Here is a 15,685-nt window from a genome sequence, read left to right on the forward strand (position 1 = left end):
TTTGTCAATATGGGTATTCACCCATTTTCACAATTTGCATTATTCAAATATCATTCAACATTATTGTAACTCTACTTTTAAACAAGAACATAAATAGGTCGGTTTAATAAACAAAAGCCCTCCAGAACCACGACTGATGAATTTGAAAATCCGACCCCGATGTGTTGAAAATTTCTTTGTCAATATGGGTATTCACCCATTTTCACAATTTGCATTATTCAAATATCATTCAACATTATTGTAACTCTACTTTTAAAAATGAACATAAATAGGTCGGTTTAATAAACAAAAGCCCTCCAGAACCACGAGTTACACTGGTAAATTTGAAAATCCGACCCCGATGTGTTGAAAATTTCTTTGTCAATATAGGTATTCACCCATTTTCACAATTTGCATTATTCAAATATCATTCAACATTATTGTAACTCTATTTATTTCTTACTTTTTTTTTAAAGAAAAACCAATTTTGAGAGGTTAAAATTTACATCATATTATAAAGATTAGTCTACTTTAAAAAAGAACATAAATTGGTCGGTCTAATAAACAAAAGCCCTTCAGAACCAAGAGTTACACCGATAAATTTGAAAATCCGACCTTGATGTGTCAAATATTTTTTTTACGATGGTTATAGATTTATGCATGTCCATTAACAAACTCGATTTATTATAAGTTTGTACCCTATATGCATCAAACTTGTAAGGATTTGTAGTGTGCAATGTATTGGATACAAAGTCACTTATTTTTTCGGTGTTGATGAAACTACATTTTTAAAAATTTTATCTTAACAATGAGTAAAAAATATCGGTCATTATGTAGTTTTATCGATAAATTTGTATATTAGATTTCAATATTGTTCATTATGTAATTTTATCCAACACATACCCTATTATAAGACAATTGGCTTAATGTTAGTGACACTAATGTTTTAGAGGTAAATAAATGTCACATACCCCCAAAAAAAATTCGAGACTTATTAATCTTATATTGAGACATATGGTTTAGGGTTCCCTAATGTGGTACAAACAGTCCCTTAGCTAAATCTTTTGATTCGTGGAGCAACTCGGTCGGGTCGACTTAGATTCAAGACGAGTAGATTGGGTTAAGGTCAAGCAACTCAGGTGGGTCGACTTTGCGGTTGGAATAGGTCAGGGTCGAGTAACTCGGCTGGGTTGACTTGGATTCAAGAGGGGTTGCGGATACTTCTACAATGGGTGTGCTGTCTATTTGGGCCGAGTCTAACCGGGAGTTCTGATCTCAACAAGAGCTTTCACTCAGTACGAGTTAGGAGTTAGAGCCCATTGGTAGGACTTCGAAGGAGCGTTTCACAAGAAGAAAACCGGGTAGGCCGACCGCAGTTGACTCGTGGCAGGGCGTGTGCAATCACCACACGTGTGGCGCCAAAAATGCCTGCGAATGGGACCGGTCTTATCTTATCTCTTGATGCAAGCTAGCCAACGCCAACCCATCTTCTAAATACAGTCTGATTTCTGCGCATCGACAGAGGACAGACCGTGGTCGCGCTAGGGTTTCCTGCTTGTTAAATCTCGGATTTTCCTCAGGTGTCCATTTCGCCTGAATTCGTGCCTTCGCCGACGCGGATTTCGAGCAATCATGTCGGGAAATAAAGGTTGGTTTTGCTTTTGAATTGTTCTCGGTTAACGTGTTTGTGTAGTGTAGTTTCTGTTTTTTTTTTTTTTTTTTTCTGATTCACAATTGATCCTTTTCCGGTGCAAATTTTAAAATTTTATTGGTTTTGAATTCGGTTGGGATTCAGGATTTGTGTTGCGGATGCCGGATGGTGTATACTGCTGTTGTTGATTCCATGATTGGAGAGTTTTGGTTTCTGTTTATCGTCAATTTGATAAGTTTATTGCTAAAAGGCCCTGCTAATCTTTACTTATTGAAAAAACGTGCTGAGGAGATCAATCGAGTAATGAGGAAGTATGGCCGTCGTTTCGCAAATTAAGTTTTGTCATTGTTCTGATATGAATGTCAAGCGTTATCTTGATAATTTGCCGAGTGGGGAACAGGCTAATTTAGGCAGTGTGGCATGCCTGAATATATACTTGCCTTGGTCTACGAGTTATGAAGTTTCGTATTGCGGTGGCCCTGATGTATCGTAAATTATGTTGTAGTATGAAGCATTTGTTGCATTCATAAACAGTAAAACAATTTTCTTGCTTCCAGAATCTAGTTGTAACGGAGCTGTGTTACAATACAAATGTTGATAATCATGCTGTGAAATCTATTTGTGAATACCTAGTAAAAGATTGTTTAAGCTACTACTAATTGGGGCAGACTACTCAACTAGGTGTTTGCACGAGAATTTACCAAAATTTCTTGGATACATATTCTAAATGCTGGAGGTCGTGAGTTTTTCTTAACTTTGTGGAGAGCTGATGAAAGAAAACCCAAAGTGGATACATTGTCAAGGTAGGAGAAAAGAAAATACCTGACTAAAATCTGTCCAAAGACAAATCACAAAGAAAATACCTCGCCGCCAGTATGTGGAGTTCCTGCATGCTGGCAGGGAGTGCAGTTGCCCCTCATTTGCTCATAGAAAGAAGCGGGAGGACAGGGGTGGCAGCCCCCTCCACTCCTTTTACAGGAGGGGCTATGAAAAAAGGGAGGACAGGGGCAGCAGCTCCCTTCCCCTTCCTCTTCCACTCTTTCTACGGACAGAGAGGTGATGCGGAAGGGGGGCTCCGCCCCTCTCCTCCCCCTGTTCACTGCCCCTCCCCCTTCCCATCTTCACCTCTCTTACCCCAGAAATGCAGCGGGGAATGACAATTGGGGGCTGGAGCCCTGTTCTTCTGCTGGTGGGGAAAGGGCCCACACCCTCCCTGCTGCCATGTGGAACCTTGCATGGCGGAGCTTCTCCCCCAAAGCCCAGAGGGACGGGGCTTCTCCCTGTTCTGTGTTTTTTAAAAATATTAATTAAAAATAAAAAGACATTATTTATGATATCAGACGAGTCAACCACCTTTTAGATTCGGTTGACCCAGGTCCAGCTGGACCCTCTCACTTCACCAGGTCAGTGACCAATTTGGTTTTTACAACATTGGTTTTGTTCGCTTTTGTGTGCATTGTATTCAACTTTTTAAAAGACATCTGTATAGACTCTAACAGATCTGGGTTTGTTATCTCAATCTGGCTCTTTTTTGAACCTTTTCGCAATTCTTTTGTGTTAGGGTTTCAACTAGGGTTTTCTTCCCTGCTGAAGACCCCAATGTAGAACACCAGTTTTAAGCACATCATAGGTTCTGATAGTTTATTGTCTACATCCCAGTTTGATATGGATTTGAAGTGAGTTTTAGATAAGAATTCTAGACATATTTTTATGGTTAGGTACTTGATTGGACTTTTGAGTGTGCCAGGACATAATAAATAATTAAGTTTGTATATACTGAAACACATCAAAATGTCTCAATTCCTCCAATGGTGGGAGGCATTCAAGTGGCTCTTGTTAGCTTCTCTGAAAAAGGGTATGAACTCCTATTTGTAGTGGGTATGGGCTGTTACTCATCAAAGTATATCTCTAGGTAGAAAATATTTCTTACCCTTAGCTGCTACCTGTAGGTTTGGTTAGTTACAAGGAGGGAGTAAAGCAGGCCTTACTGGGTAAATTAGGTGAAGACTGTGGCTAGTCTAAGTAGCAGTTCCTTATTATATTTTACCTCCAGTTCTCTTTTCCTTTAAAGTCTTGTTTGTTTTGAGAGTGAAGGTGGTGATCAAAATATATTTCTAGTGAATAGCTAGCTTTCTTAAATTACCAAATGAAATCAAGTAACAATTTACAGTTAAATGTCAAATGGTTAGATGTGATAATCCAAATTTGGTATTTTTACCATTTGTTTGGTATAAAATACCAGATTGTGACTCTTCGTAGCTCATGTTGTATCCTCCAAATGTCCAATCACTCCTCCTGGCATGATAATAATGCCACTAATCCCAACTGGTTTAATACAGCAGTAGGCTGAAGTGAACTCATAAACTAAATAAAAGGCTTCCATGCAAAACAAACAAATGAAAGGGGCGAAGTTGTAGTTTTATCTTACTTTAAGAATTTCTAGAACATATAAGTAATTTTTTTTTTGTTTGCATTATATTTTAAATATCATGATGTATGTTTACAAAAATATTTTCTTTTTCAAGGAAATAAATTGACCATCAAAATGAATTCTAGTTCATAGTTTAGTGTTTCCATCATGCGATAATGCATAAAAACCCTCAAAAAGAATTTTCTGTCCAAAGTAATCACTAATCAGTGCTGATTTTGTTCTAGAATGTCGCATACTTTTCTTTGAGTATTACAGTATTATTTATTGCAGATGAGAAGATATCATCAGAGAACAAAAGTTCTAAAACTGAGACTTCTTCTGCTGAACAACCAGCAAGACGTGGGGGGTCTGCTGTAGGACCAGGAGCTGGGATGCCCAACCCTTTCGACTTCTCTGCCATGTCTGGGCTGCTAAATGTATTTTCTTTGGCCTTTCATCTCGTTTGAATAGATTATACTCTTTTGTTTTGGTTCCATCTATTGGTTCTAATGCATTCTAAAAGAACAAAGTTTACTTATTGATGACTGATTATTTTAATATATTGTCATAACATATGAAGTAATAGAATGCTTTAATATCTTGTAAATGGTAAATTGGTGGTTGGAGTTAATTATTTCTACTGAAATTTCAGAAATATCTCATGCTAATGAATTTTCATTTTTTTGGGGAGGGTTGTTCACCAAAATTGTATTCTGGACCCAACGTAGTACTCAACTGACAGTTTATTGCTCAGAAAAGCTATTAGAAGAAATGCAACTAAATGAATGTAGAATGGGCTAAATGGGTACTTGCGGTGTTGGTGTCACCTCTCTCAAATAAAAATAGTTGTGAAGAGTTTATCGTGAGTACACGCTATTCATGAAAAAAAAAAAGAAAGCAAGAGTTTATCATCACAGCAAAAGATTCATATCACAGGGTGAGCAGAGGTAATTACAATAACTAGGCCCTCGTGAGCATGGCCCACTCTAGCAATAACTAGGTCCCCTCCCCCTCAAGAGGGGGCTGTTGTATTCTTATTCTTTCTCTTGATAATTTTCCGCCATTTAAAAAAAAAGTTTATATCACAAAATTTCAGAATGAATTAGCAAAAGGAAATCTCAGTTGTGCATCTTCCAAATGCCAACATAGACAGAACACTAGACCATGGATCTGACTATAATTGGTGATTTTTATTATAAACTGAAGATTCTGCAACCAAGTATAGTTCTTCTGATCGTGGTACTTAAGGATGTAACCAATTCACAAGTGTTTGTAGATTGTAGTCTTGAATTTGTATCTGTTGTTATGTAGGATCCAAGCATAAAGGATTTAGCTGAACAAATTGCAAAAGATCCTGCATTTAACCAGATGGCTGAGCAGCTGCAAAAGAGTGTGCAAGATGATGTGGTCCCTTCGATGGATTCACAACAATATTTCACCACCATGCAGCAGGTCATGCAAAACCCCCAGTTCATGACCCTGGCCGAGCGGTTTGGTAATGCCCTTATGCAGGTATAATAATTTTCTTTTTTCTTTTTCCTCCATTGACTGTATGTCATCATTCCAAATAGAATGATAGCTGAATGTGGAGGGAATTGCTATTTACTATTGGTCAGGGTCCTGCCATGTCTGGCATGCTGGAGAGTCTTACTAATCCATCACAAAGAGAACAAATGGAGGAAAGAATGACAAAGATTAAGGATGATCCGTCTCTAAAGCCAATTTTAGATGAGATTGAGCAGGGAGGCCCAGCTGCCATGATGAGGTTTGAGATTTGTGGTCAATGACTGTTGTTGATTATCTGCCTCTAGGTCCTGATTTATGTCCTTGCTCCTCCTGTTCACTTAGGTATTTGAATGATCAAGAGGTTCTTCAAAAGCTTGGTCAAGCCATGGGCCTCGGATCTTCAGGAGGAGAGGCGGCCACATCAGCAGAACTTTCTAGGCCAGATGAAGCTGAAGAGGAAGGTGGATACGAGGACGAATCTACTGTTCATCATACGGCTAGTGTTGGAGATGTAGAGGTATTACTAGGTTTTTGAATAATTTTGGTAGCTATTCCCTGCACTAGAATATATTTTGAGACAATCAGATGACTCTGTGACCATATATGTTTCCATAATTTTGCCTATGGCTCCTTTGTTTTTATCTAAAACAAATTACAATTCCAGAGGCTTGTCATGATTCTAACTCTTTCTGGTTAAAAAGGCAAAAAATCATGATCCCTATGATTAAACCCCTCTTGCATGGTCATAACCCATTGCTTTTAAAAAACATGCATAATCAGCACCTATTTTTTAAAAATTATGATCAATACCAATTCAAAAGAAATGCACTAATTCGGACCGCAACTCCATTTGACTTTAGCTTTTTTCTGATTGTAGAAAAGGAAAAAATCATCTTTGTTGCTGATGTGGCACAGTGCCATGTTTTATGCTCTATCCTGCATGGTCTTATTTTTAGTTACTTCGTTATTTTGTATGCTGTGCGTCTTCAGTGCAGTACATAGATGACATGTTTTGGCCCTCTTTGAATTATGTTGACTGTAATATTACTCCATGTCATAATATTTTTGAGTTTTGGTTTTACTGATTGTCTTCTATCTGCAGATTGCTTTGTTGCTGAAATATGCTGTCATTTGTAACATGTCTTTGGTGTCTTGGACTGTGAATTTCTCTCCTTGCTGGATTTCTTTATTCGCTGGAGAATTTTTTTTCTAGTTACCTCCTTTTTCACTAACATATTACCTGATCAGATGTCAGCTACTGTGACCATGGACTCTGATACCTTATTTGGAAATGTTCCTAATAATTGTTTCTTGAATGCCATTTCTTTCTCATTAATTATTTTCACCCTCTTGAGAAATGCCTAATACTCATGCCCCCTGATTAAAATTTTCTTTTCCTTCTCTTCAATTATAAATGTTGTTATAGAGGAGCCTGTGGTGGGCACCTACTTTTCTTGCCTTCGCTCGGTAGAGGGGGATGGGGCATCGCACATCCAATGCATTGTGCTGGATGTAGGGGTTAGAGCCAGGATTTCTTAATAGAGTTCAGATTTGCCAGTACGTGTACTAGCTACAGGGCTAGTCCCCTCCAGCCAAATGGAAATGATGAATGGAGCCCCATTTATATGGAAGGATGGTTTCCCTCCATACTCTCCCTTAGATTTGAGGGGACTAACCAATTGCTAGTATATATGTACTAGCAGATCTGACCCCCTCTTAGTAAGCAACAAGGAAAGAGGTGCCCCTTTACCCCCTTCCCCCCCTTTCTAAGGAAAGAATCAAGGTAGAGTAGGCAACAGGGTGCTTCCCTCTCTATCACCCAGCAGGGGAGATGGGATGCTCCCCACCCTTTCTCAGGATGGTGAGAGTTATTAACCCTATCTAGTATTATAATTCTCACTGATCGTGGTGACAAAATTTGAGCTCCTAGGATTTTCAACAAATTGCATAAGTGATCATCTTCATGCATGTTGATGGATTCTCTGATTTTTAGTGGAGATATTCATTGTATGGATATGAAATTAAGATGCACATCAAATGGTATTCTATTAGACAATCATTAGCTATCAAAAGGTGAATGACGGAAGACAATTATTTGTGTTGTCATAGTTATGTAAAAACTCAAAAATTTTGTTGGTTTTATTGGAGAGGGTGTATATACAGAGAGCTTGTTGTGGCTCTCTTAGAATTTACTCTGCCAATAGACATCTCATTTAGCCAAATTAGGTCAGGCTGAAACAGGATATTTTGTAGAAGTAAGAAAATAACTCTAAATTAGCTGGTCCATGTACTAGTCATTCTTTTTGTATTTTGTTTTCTATACTATAACAAATTTAAGTTAGGAGCAAGCACTTGAATGATCACTATGTAATGAAGATGATGATCAGCTGATGAAAATTTAGTTCTTGCTCTTGCATGTACTCATCTGGTCCTCAATTTTTATATATATGTTAGACATCTGATAGTTCTGGTTATATCTGTATAACCAGGGTTTGAAGAATGCATTGGCATCTGGAGCAGACAAAGATGAAGAGGATTCTGAAGGCCGGACAGCATTGCATTTTTCTTGCGGGTATGGTGAGGTATGATGTGTTTCTTCGCACATGATTCCTCTTTGACTGATAGTTCTGAATATAATGTTATATATCTTTGTGCCAGCGAGACCTGTTATGATATCTATATAGCCAACAGTTTCTTGAAAATGGGTTCATTTCCTCAGAGGCTGTGATAGGCATGGTAATCATGCTTCAGATGATACAGTTATACTGTTTACATATTGGTGTTTCCCTGAACTGACCAACTAACAGTAGGCCAATATTTTGGTCATATGACAGTGTAGCATGTATTTGAGCCTTGTTTACCCTAAATGGTTTTGGTTGTTTCTGGATACTTGGACATGTTTGATTCTTGAGTAATGGTCAATGATCATGCATCTATTTTTTTTTTTTTTTTTTTCATATTTCTGTTGATGCATTGCTGGCCCATTGTTGATGGTGTGTGCTTGCATGTGTATGGAAATCAAGAGCCTCCACCTCTGCTCATACCAGGACATGAGAAAAAAAATAGTAGGAAAAAAAAAATCCTGTGCTCATACCACAGGATATGAGAAAAAATTCTTTATATCTGAATGATTTGTAGTATTGGTTTTTGAAGTTGCAGGAAGTGGTTTAAACAGAACTTAATCAGGTGTTAATTTGTTATTTGTGTTGGTGTCACGTAGGTGAAATGTGCTCAAGTCTTATTGGAAGCAGGAGCCGCTGTGGACGCCTTAGACAAGAACAAGAATACTGCTCTTCATTATGCTGCAGGTTACGGCAGGAAGGAATGTGTCGCACTTCTATTGGAGAACGGTGCTGCTGTGTTAGTTGCTGACCTTGGACTGAAAAACTTTTATGTTTTTTTTTAAATGAAACTACGCTGCAATTGACTCCAAGCTAATGTCTCGCTTCCATTGTTTTTCCTCTTGCAGTACTCTACAGAACCTGGATGGCAAAACCCCAATAGATGTGGCCAAGTTGAACAACCAGCAGGAGGTAATGAAATTACTAGAGAAGGATGCTTTCCTATGATTAGTAGTTACCGTCCTCCTGATGGGTGGGTGCTCTGTTAAAATGAATGGAGGGGTATGGCTTAGGCTCGCCATGTGTTGGTTTTTGGTTGGTCGGAGGTTGTTATATTATTTATGCTGCTTCATTTTGGAGTTTTTTCTGGTCCCAGCAGCTTGAGTGTCGTCCTCGTTGCTATTTGAGGTTTTAGACAGCGCCGTTAATCAAATATGGAATGAATTTATTGTGTGGCATACTGTTTACTCCTCGCTTTATGGTTGGGCTTCCAGAGTTTCATGGAAATTTTGAATAATCGACATCATATGGACAGCCATTCACTGAGTCCATTTGGTGGTCTGATGATGACTGAAACATTTTGTGTATATGATCTCTCTCTCTCTCTCTCTCTCTCTCTCTCTCTCTCTCTCTCTATCTGAATAACAGAAATTCCAATATGGAGTTATTTATTTTCCAGCTTCCAAGAAGAAGACAGAATAAAAGCAAGAGTCAGGGGCACGGATCTACCTTACCGGTGGGTAGTTTGTTTTCTCGTCATGCAATTTTCTCTTTTTGCACCCTGGAATGGGAATTCTCTGTACCCTCTCTCTTGACTGGGAGTGGGTTCATAATTCAACCTGTCTGCTCAGCTCATTAACAGAGGTTGGGTCTGGACTTCATCTAATGGGGTTTTCAGCAAAGTCATTAATCAAATTGTGGGTTGTTTGCTCCAGCAAACTAACTCAAGTAACTTACTGCATTTACTTGACTCACAATTAAGCCCGAGTTTATTTGTCAGCAAGTTGTTATATATGTTTTTGTACTTGGAGTTTTTACATAGGTTTTTTCAGAATCTCCATACTCCAATAGTTTGGGCAGATTTTCTACTTTTTCTTAGAGAATTGGGCTCATATAGACTGTCATTAGTTAACTAAAACTTTATGGCTCATATGCTTCCCTTCAACAACTGTCTTTTTGAAAGCCGTTGATCATGATCAAAATCATTATTTGATGTCAAATTTATCTTTAATATTTTTAGCTCGATTATGGCCATTAATTAGGGCTTGATCATATCATTTTTTCATGTCTACCGACGTAAGGCTGAAACAAGGCTATTTTAGTATATAATGTCTTTAATTGTAATTATCTCTGTTAACAGGTTCTTGACATTTTCATTAAAAATCTAAGCTTATTGGTATCCATTATGAATCTAAAACACGCCCAATAAGCTAATAGCTATTGGATTTTTCATAGCAATACAGAAGTTACGACAAACGTCGGTTCGTAAACCTGGCTGCTTCTCTTAGATTACGTTGTTCAATCATCGAACTTGCTGAGCAGACGCAAGTTAACCGAATACTGAGTTGCTCGTGGATGTCTTTCATGGCAGGAACTAGAAATAATTCTGGTAATGCCCCCTTTTGATAGGGGGCGTATGCAGGGGGAATTGCAAGGGGTGCCTTGATTTTTTTCTCGGTAGGCTTATGGGATTTCCATAGACAAATATTTTAAACTTTAAACTATTATTTATTTCAAATCCCATAAGTCGCATCTCCATTGGATTGTAGCATGAGAACTTCTAATATTCTTCTTGGACCCACCCACTTGTGACATATATCCAAGTTGTATTTGATTAAAATTCTAGAAATATAGAAATCCCCAGATTAAATGAAGAGTTTTTTATTCACAAAATTTTAGTCTTACGATCGACACAATTTTAGGCAATCCAATTTAACTTGCAAAGATGAGACAATTCGAAACATCTCTTGCTAAACCTTTGATTTCATACAGTGGGCTGTCAATGACGATGGGACTTTTCCCCTATAAATCCACTAAGCTCAGAACATAAATGAAGCTCTCAATTATTTCTAAAGAATAGCGACTCTGTGTAGTCGTACATTCATGTGTGTATGTATATATAACAGACACCTTCAATAGAGAAAAAACTACATAAAACAAAACAAAACCTCCAAATTCAAAGTGAAACAAATTATGTACCAAATATCATTCTTGGTTACCTCATTTGGCCTTCACCTTGTTAGGCGACCACAGCATCTGCAATTCTGCTTCCCTTCCTCACAGACGGCACCCCCCAAGACAATCTTTCCCGTGGGTGTAAATAACACAAATCATCCGTGCTCTGGATCAGTAACAGATACTCATGGTTTCCATGGGGCAGGCGGTGGGGGAGGAGTTGGGAACATGGGGGGAATCGCGGAGAAGATTGTGTTCTTGTCTATCCCGGGCTTCTCACCCGACAAGGACACGAGTGCAGCCACTAATCCCGCATTGCCAGCGAGGGTGGGTTCCGTGTAGTTGTAGTTAGTGCGAATGTCGCGGAAGCCGTCATGCCTGTCGGGCCCTGCTACCATAGCTCCAACGATGACATGGGGATTGTCTTTTTTTGCGTCTCTCCATTTCCATCCTCCCTTGCAGTTGTAGTGAACCCCTTTGTTGGGAATCGATGCACCTCGATGATGAACTTGCTTTGGAAATTTGTGACCGAAGCCAACAACGTAGCTCATGTGCCGGGGATTTTTTCCAAGAATGTAATCCAGCTGACAAAAAGTACCAAAATTTTCAACCAATGTCAGACTACAAAGGGCCAAACATTCCAAGGGAACAAAATTCAGATTCATAGAGGAATCCAGTTCATTCTATAAATTCATAATCAGCTAAATGTGGGGTGACCGCCTTATGAACCATTTTGTCATGTCAGCAATTTCCATGAGGAGTTTATATTCTGTTCTTTCCAATATCCCCTCCCTAAATAGCTCAGTCAACTTTCAGAGAGAAGTTTGTATTGTGCACAATAATAAGAACTAGTACTTTTCGTATGTATCAGGTATTGAAATGAAATTGTACCTGGGTCTTGGCAAACGACCGCAAATGGTCAGTAGAGAAGAAGTTTGGTCCACAATACCATCCTGGTGTATCAGCAGCATCAAGATAATCTGCATAAACTGAAGCAAGGAATGCTGCATTTACTACATACTGCAGGGGCTGAGGCCGTCCATGATTCAATTGTATCAAACCTCCTGCAGAACAAGTACTATCAGTATCTTATTTTTACTAAGGGGGGTGCATGGCTCAGAAATGTGGGCCTAGCAAACCTTTTGTTCGGTTGAAGCTCTTAAAATCTGGCAAGAACGAACACATGACAATGTTGGTCTGGTTGTGAAAAGTTCTCAAAATTTCTTCATAAGGGTATCCAGGACTCAAGTACAGCCTCAGCCTACTCAGAAGAACCTGAAAATAAATGTAAATAAATGACTTAGCTCATTCACAAAATTGCCAAAGTTTACATTAGAAAAAGAATTTGCTGCTTTTGGGCATTCGAGCTTTTGAGCGCTGGAGCTATATGTGATTCCATCTTTCTCGACAAACTATAGGTCATTTGCTAGAAAGACATGCTAACGTGTAGAGATTATAGTACTACACTACGCAATTATGGTACTTGAATCAACAAAAAGAGAGTTCGGTAATAAAACTTACTTGAGCACCAGCAAGCTTGTTATCCCAGCTGAACACACCATAATCTGGACCACCCCAGAAGGCACCTGCATGCTTAGCCATCTTAGGGTGAGTTGCTAACTGAAGGTACGATGAATTTCCAGTAGCATAGTACATCCATGCAGCACCCCACACATACTCATCCCAATAACTAGTTGAATTATAGAAAATTTCCGCTTCATTTCCTTGACTATATCTTGCTCGTTGTTCCCTTGCAAATTTCCAGAGTGTAGTAGCACCATGAACCAGCTTTTGAGAATATGTTTTGCTATCCTTAAAAACAATGGAAGCAGAGGCTAAAGCTGCAGCCATTTCAGCAGCAAGATCTGAGCAGGAATGACATTCATATACAGGGCGCACGTACTGAATATCCTCTGGCCTCTGCCAACAATAATGGTCATTAGGGGTGGGTCCCTTTGTTGTGTCACCCACACCAACCTGCCAAATTGTAAAGAAAACTGAGAAGTAAGAGAAACAAGCTTGGGATAGGCAAAGTTATGAAGAATCCAAATATCCTAGGGCAACTACCCTCTGATTACAATATAAGGATTTATTATCTACCTATATTGTTACAATGTCCTGAACCCAGACTTTTCTCTGAAAATCATGGACTAGAACATGTCAGCATCAGACAAAAAAGATGATCCTAAAGTTCCTATAAGGTTTTGGCACAAAGATTCTGTCAAGTCTTTCAGCCACAATGAGTTACTAGGCACAAAGATTCTGTCAAGTCTTTTAGCCACAATGAGTTACTTGCATGTACAAGCAGCAGGTTCCCATTGAATGTCCATCCACATTCAATTAGCAGGTTAAGTGCCTTGCTTGTACACTTTATCACCTCTATGGTAAAGCCTCTATCCTCCGGATACAGATACCCTTAAGTGTATGATTCCCATGCCACAGATGGATATGAATTTTGAAAGCTCTCATGGCCCATGACAGGTAGACTTTGCTCTCTCTGCCAACAAAAGGTAGATTATATAAAGTGGAATTAAGACAATTACCTGTGCAACCATCTTGTCTATGGTGTCAGCAGTTGAATTAAATGTCTTGAGAAAGTAATCAGTTCCCCATTTGATGGTCTCCTTGATGTGGTTGAGCTCCCCAGCAGCTTCATATTTATGACTGTACTCAATCACGCTCCAACTAAGCATAGTCATAGCAAAAGAAGCAGGGAAGTTGAATTTGATTGCATCACCAGCATCATAATAACCCCCAACAAGATTTCTATGCACAGCTGGATCTGAAAGACCATCTTTCATGCATGAATTTCCCCTCCATGAAACATTGTTGTGCTTTGGTAGTGGTCCAGCTGCAGGTAAAACAGAAGAAAAGAGAACACGATCAGACTTTGACAGGAGTAGCATATAAACCAAACTGAATGGGTGATAACCGTAACTAACGATAGTTATATGATAGCCAAAGAAAACAAATGCCAAGACTAAGAAGAGAACAACTTGAACAGACGAGTTTGCGAATAAATGAAAGGGCCCTATAATGTAAAAAGCCGTCGTAGAAATAAAACCATTTCCCCCTGATCTTGAAGAATTACACCGATTCAAAGAGAATAGTCTTTGACTAACTTGAGGGATATAGAATATAGAGACCAAAACCAAACCGGTTTTTAAAATTGAATCAAACTAAAACCAACAGGCAAGTGACCAATTACAAAAGATAAAAGAGAAGGCACCGAATATCTTTTTCTCTATACACAACAAAGAGTTGGACAAAAAACAGAGTATTCTTTGATAAGACGATTCGAAGGGGAAACATAAAAAAATGGGAGTATTGTCGATCTGCATTTTGTAGATCAACATGAATTAACGGAACCTCTTTCCAGAATAATCGTCTACCCCTAGTTTTGGATATTCATATTTTAAGTACCGCGAGTAATAAAGGTTGGCGGTTACATTATCCTAAATAATTAAAAGAACCAAAAACAGAACCAAAACGCTTCAGCTGACAAGTCTGAGTCACCAAGTGATGTTAAAATCATGCAGTGAAAGTTAAACCATTTCCCAGAATCCCAGATCTCGCAGGATCACGCCGACTGAAAGAGAATGACTTATAAACGAAAAATAAAATGCAAGACGGAGATGCCGGTAAAGACTGAAATCCATGTCCGACGTCAACCAAAAAAGAAAACAGTTGGCCTAAATACCACATAGAAAAGAAAAGAATCAATTTTTCTCCGCATTGAAAAACTTCTAAGCACATCAAACACAGAAAAGACTTCAATGCAGACGCAAAAGCAGCAATCAGCAACGACTCACATCTCTGCGCGTTGAAGAACATAAGCGCCTTGTGAAGCGCCTGGGTGTAATTATCCGGCGGCGGCCGCGCATGGTGATGCCTCGGCACGGTCTTCACAATAAGTGTAATCAGCCCCGCAAGAAAGCCGCAAACAAGGATAGTACCGACAGTCCACACGAACACCTTGCGGCTGACGATGATACATCCAAGATCAACGTACTTCTTCTTCTTCTGCTCTCCCAGTCCCAGCAGCCAGCTCTGCTGCGTCTCGTCTAGAGGTCGGGACGACAACGCCGCCCGATCCAAATCCTGGAGGTTCCTGCTCCTGTCATCATCCGTAGCCGAGTCCGTGGCCTGTATCTCCAGCGGTCCTCCCCACGGATCCCTACCGTACATGCTCATCTTGCCTCCTCACCAACAATACTCCAGATCTGGATTCCGATACCAGAGAAAAAAACAGCAAATGCACAAAATGCACAAAATAAATCAACTCCTTGGCTTTCTCTCAGATAAGATAAGGGAGAAGAGAGTGAAGAAAAGGACCTGTTCTCTTGCTTTCTTGCTCTTCCACCTCTTCCTTCTTCTTACCTCCCTAAAATGCTCAAAATGCACCAAGTGAACCAGCTCTTCTCCGACTAAGAAGTAGAAGGAGAAGTAGAAGGTGAAGAAAAGGATCTATTTTCCTGCTTTATTGATCTCCTTCTCCCTTCTTCTGCTGGATTTTTCAGAGCTCGCTTTACTCTTTTTGTTGAGAGTGCGAGTGGGTGGTGAGGTTAGCTCTCTTATTCACAGCTGCTGGCCGACACTGACCCCTTGGCTTTCGTCTTTCCT

At 39.3% G+C, this 15,685-nt stretch overlaps 2 protein-coding genes across 2 annotated transcripts; one reads left to right on the forward strand and one right to left on the reverse strand.

Annotated features, from left to right (window-relative positions):
• Positions 1-1,472: 1,472 nt before the first annotated feature.
• Positions 1,473-9,463, forward strand: LOC137966373 (ankyrin repeat domain-containing protein 2B-like). Its single transcript, XM_068812961.1, has 8 exons — positions 1,473-1,627; positions 4,332-4,477; positions 5,352-5,552; positions 5,657-5,805; positions 5,889-6,063; positions 8,036-8,128; positions 8,767-8,906; positions 9,016-9,463. The coding sequence occupies exons 1-8, from the start codon at positions 1,612-1,614 to the stop codon at positions 9,113-9,115; spliced, it is 1,020 nt and encodes a 339-aa protein (XP_068669062.1). The 5' UTR covers positions 1,473-1,611; the 3' UTR covers positions 9,116-9,463.
• A 1,458-nt stretch (positions 9,464-10,921) lies between these two features.
• LOC137966381 (endoglucanase 9-like) lies at positions 10,922-15,685 on the reverse strand. The gene is made up of 7 exons (XM_068812970.1): positions 15,398-15,685; positions 14,875-15,285; positions 13,606-13,913; positions 12,584-13,039; positions 12,202-12,337; positions 11,954-12,126; positions 10,922-11,646 (listed from the first exon to the last, which is right to left on the reverse strand). Exons 2-7 carry the CDS (start codon positions 15,254-15,256, stop codon positions 11,248-11,250), a joined length of 1,854 nt encoding a protein of 617 aa, XP_068669071.1. The 5' UTR covers positions 15,257-15,285; positions 15,398-15,685; the 3' UTR covers positions 10,922-11,247.

Source organism: Aristolochia californica, unplaced genomic scaffold, assembly GCF_029961685.1.
Source record: "Aristolochia californica isolate CCGP_79_NKW_82.1479 unplaced genomic scaffold, dmAriCali1.0.hap1 SCAF_10, whole genome shotgun sequence".
Lineage (NCBI taxonomy): Eukaryota > Viridiplantae > Streptophyta > Magnoliopsida > Piperales > Aristolochiaceae > Aristolochia > Aristolochia californica.

What these genes read in the sequence shown, in the direction of transcription:
- LOC137966373 (XM_068812961.1), top strand. An exon ending in TTGGTAATGCCCTTATGCAG is followed by an intron (nt 5,553 to 5,656) that starts GTATAATAATTT and finishes ACTATTGGTCAG; the next exon opens with GGTCCTGCCATGTCTGGCAT. An exon ending in TTTCTTGCGGGTATGGTGAG is followed by an intron (nt 8,129 to 8,766) that starts GTATGATGTGTT and finishes GGTGTCACGTAG; the next exon opens with GTGAAATGTGCTCAAGTCTT.
- LOC137966381 (XM_068812970.1), bottom strand. Translation starts at nt 15,256, where the DNA reads ATGAGCATGTACGGTAGGGATCCGTGGGGAGGACCGCTGGAGATACAG. An exon ending in TAGACAAGATGGTTGCACAG is followed by an intron (nt 13,040 to 13,605) that starts GTAATTGTCTTA and finishes ACAATTTGGCAG; the next exon opens with GTTGGTGTGGGTGACACAAC. An exon ending in ACAAGCTTGCTGGTGCTCAA is followed by an intron (nt 12,338 to 12,583) that starts GTAAGTTTTATT and finishes ATTTATTTTCAG; the next exon opens with GTTCTTCTGAGTAGGCTGAG.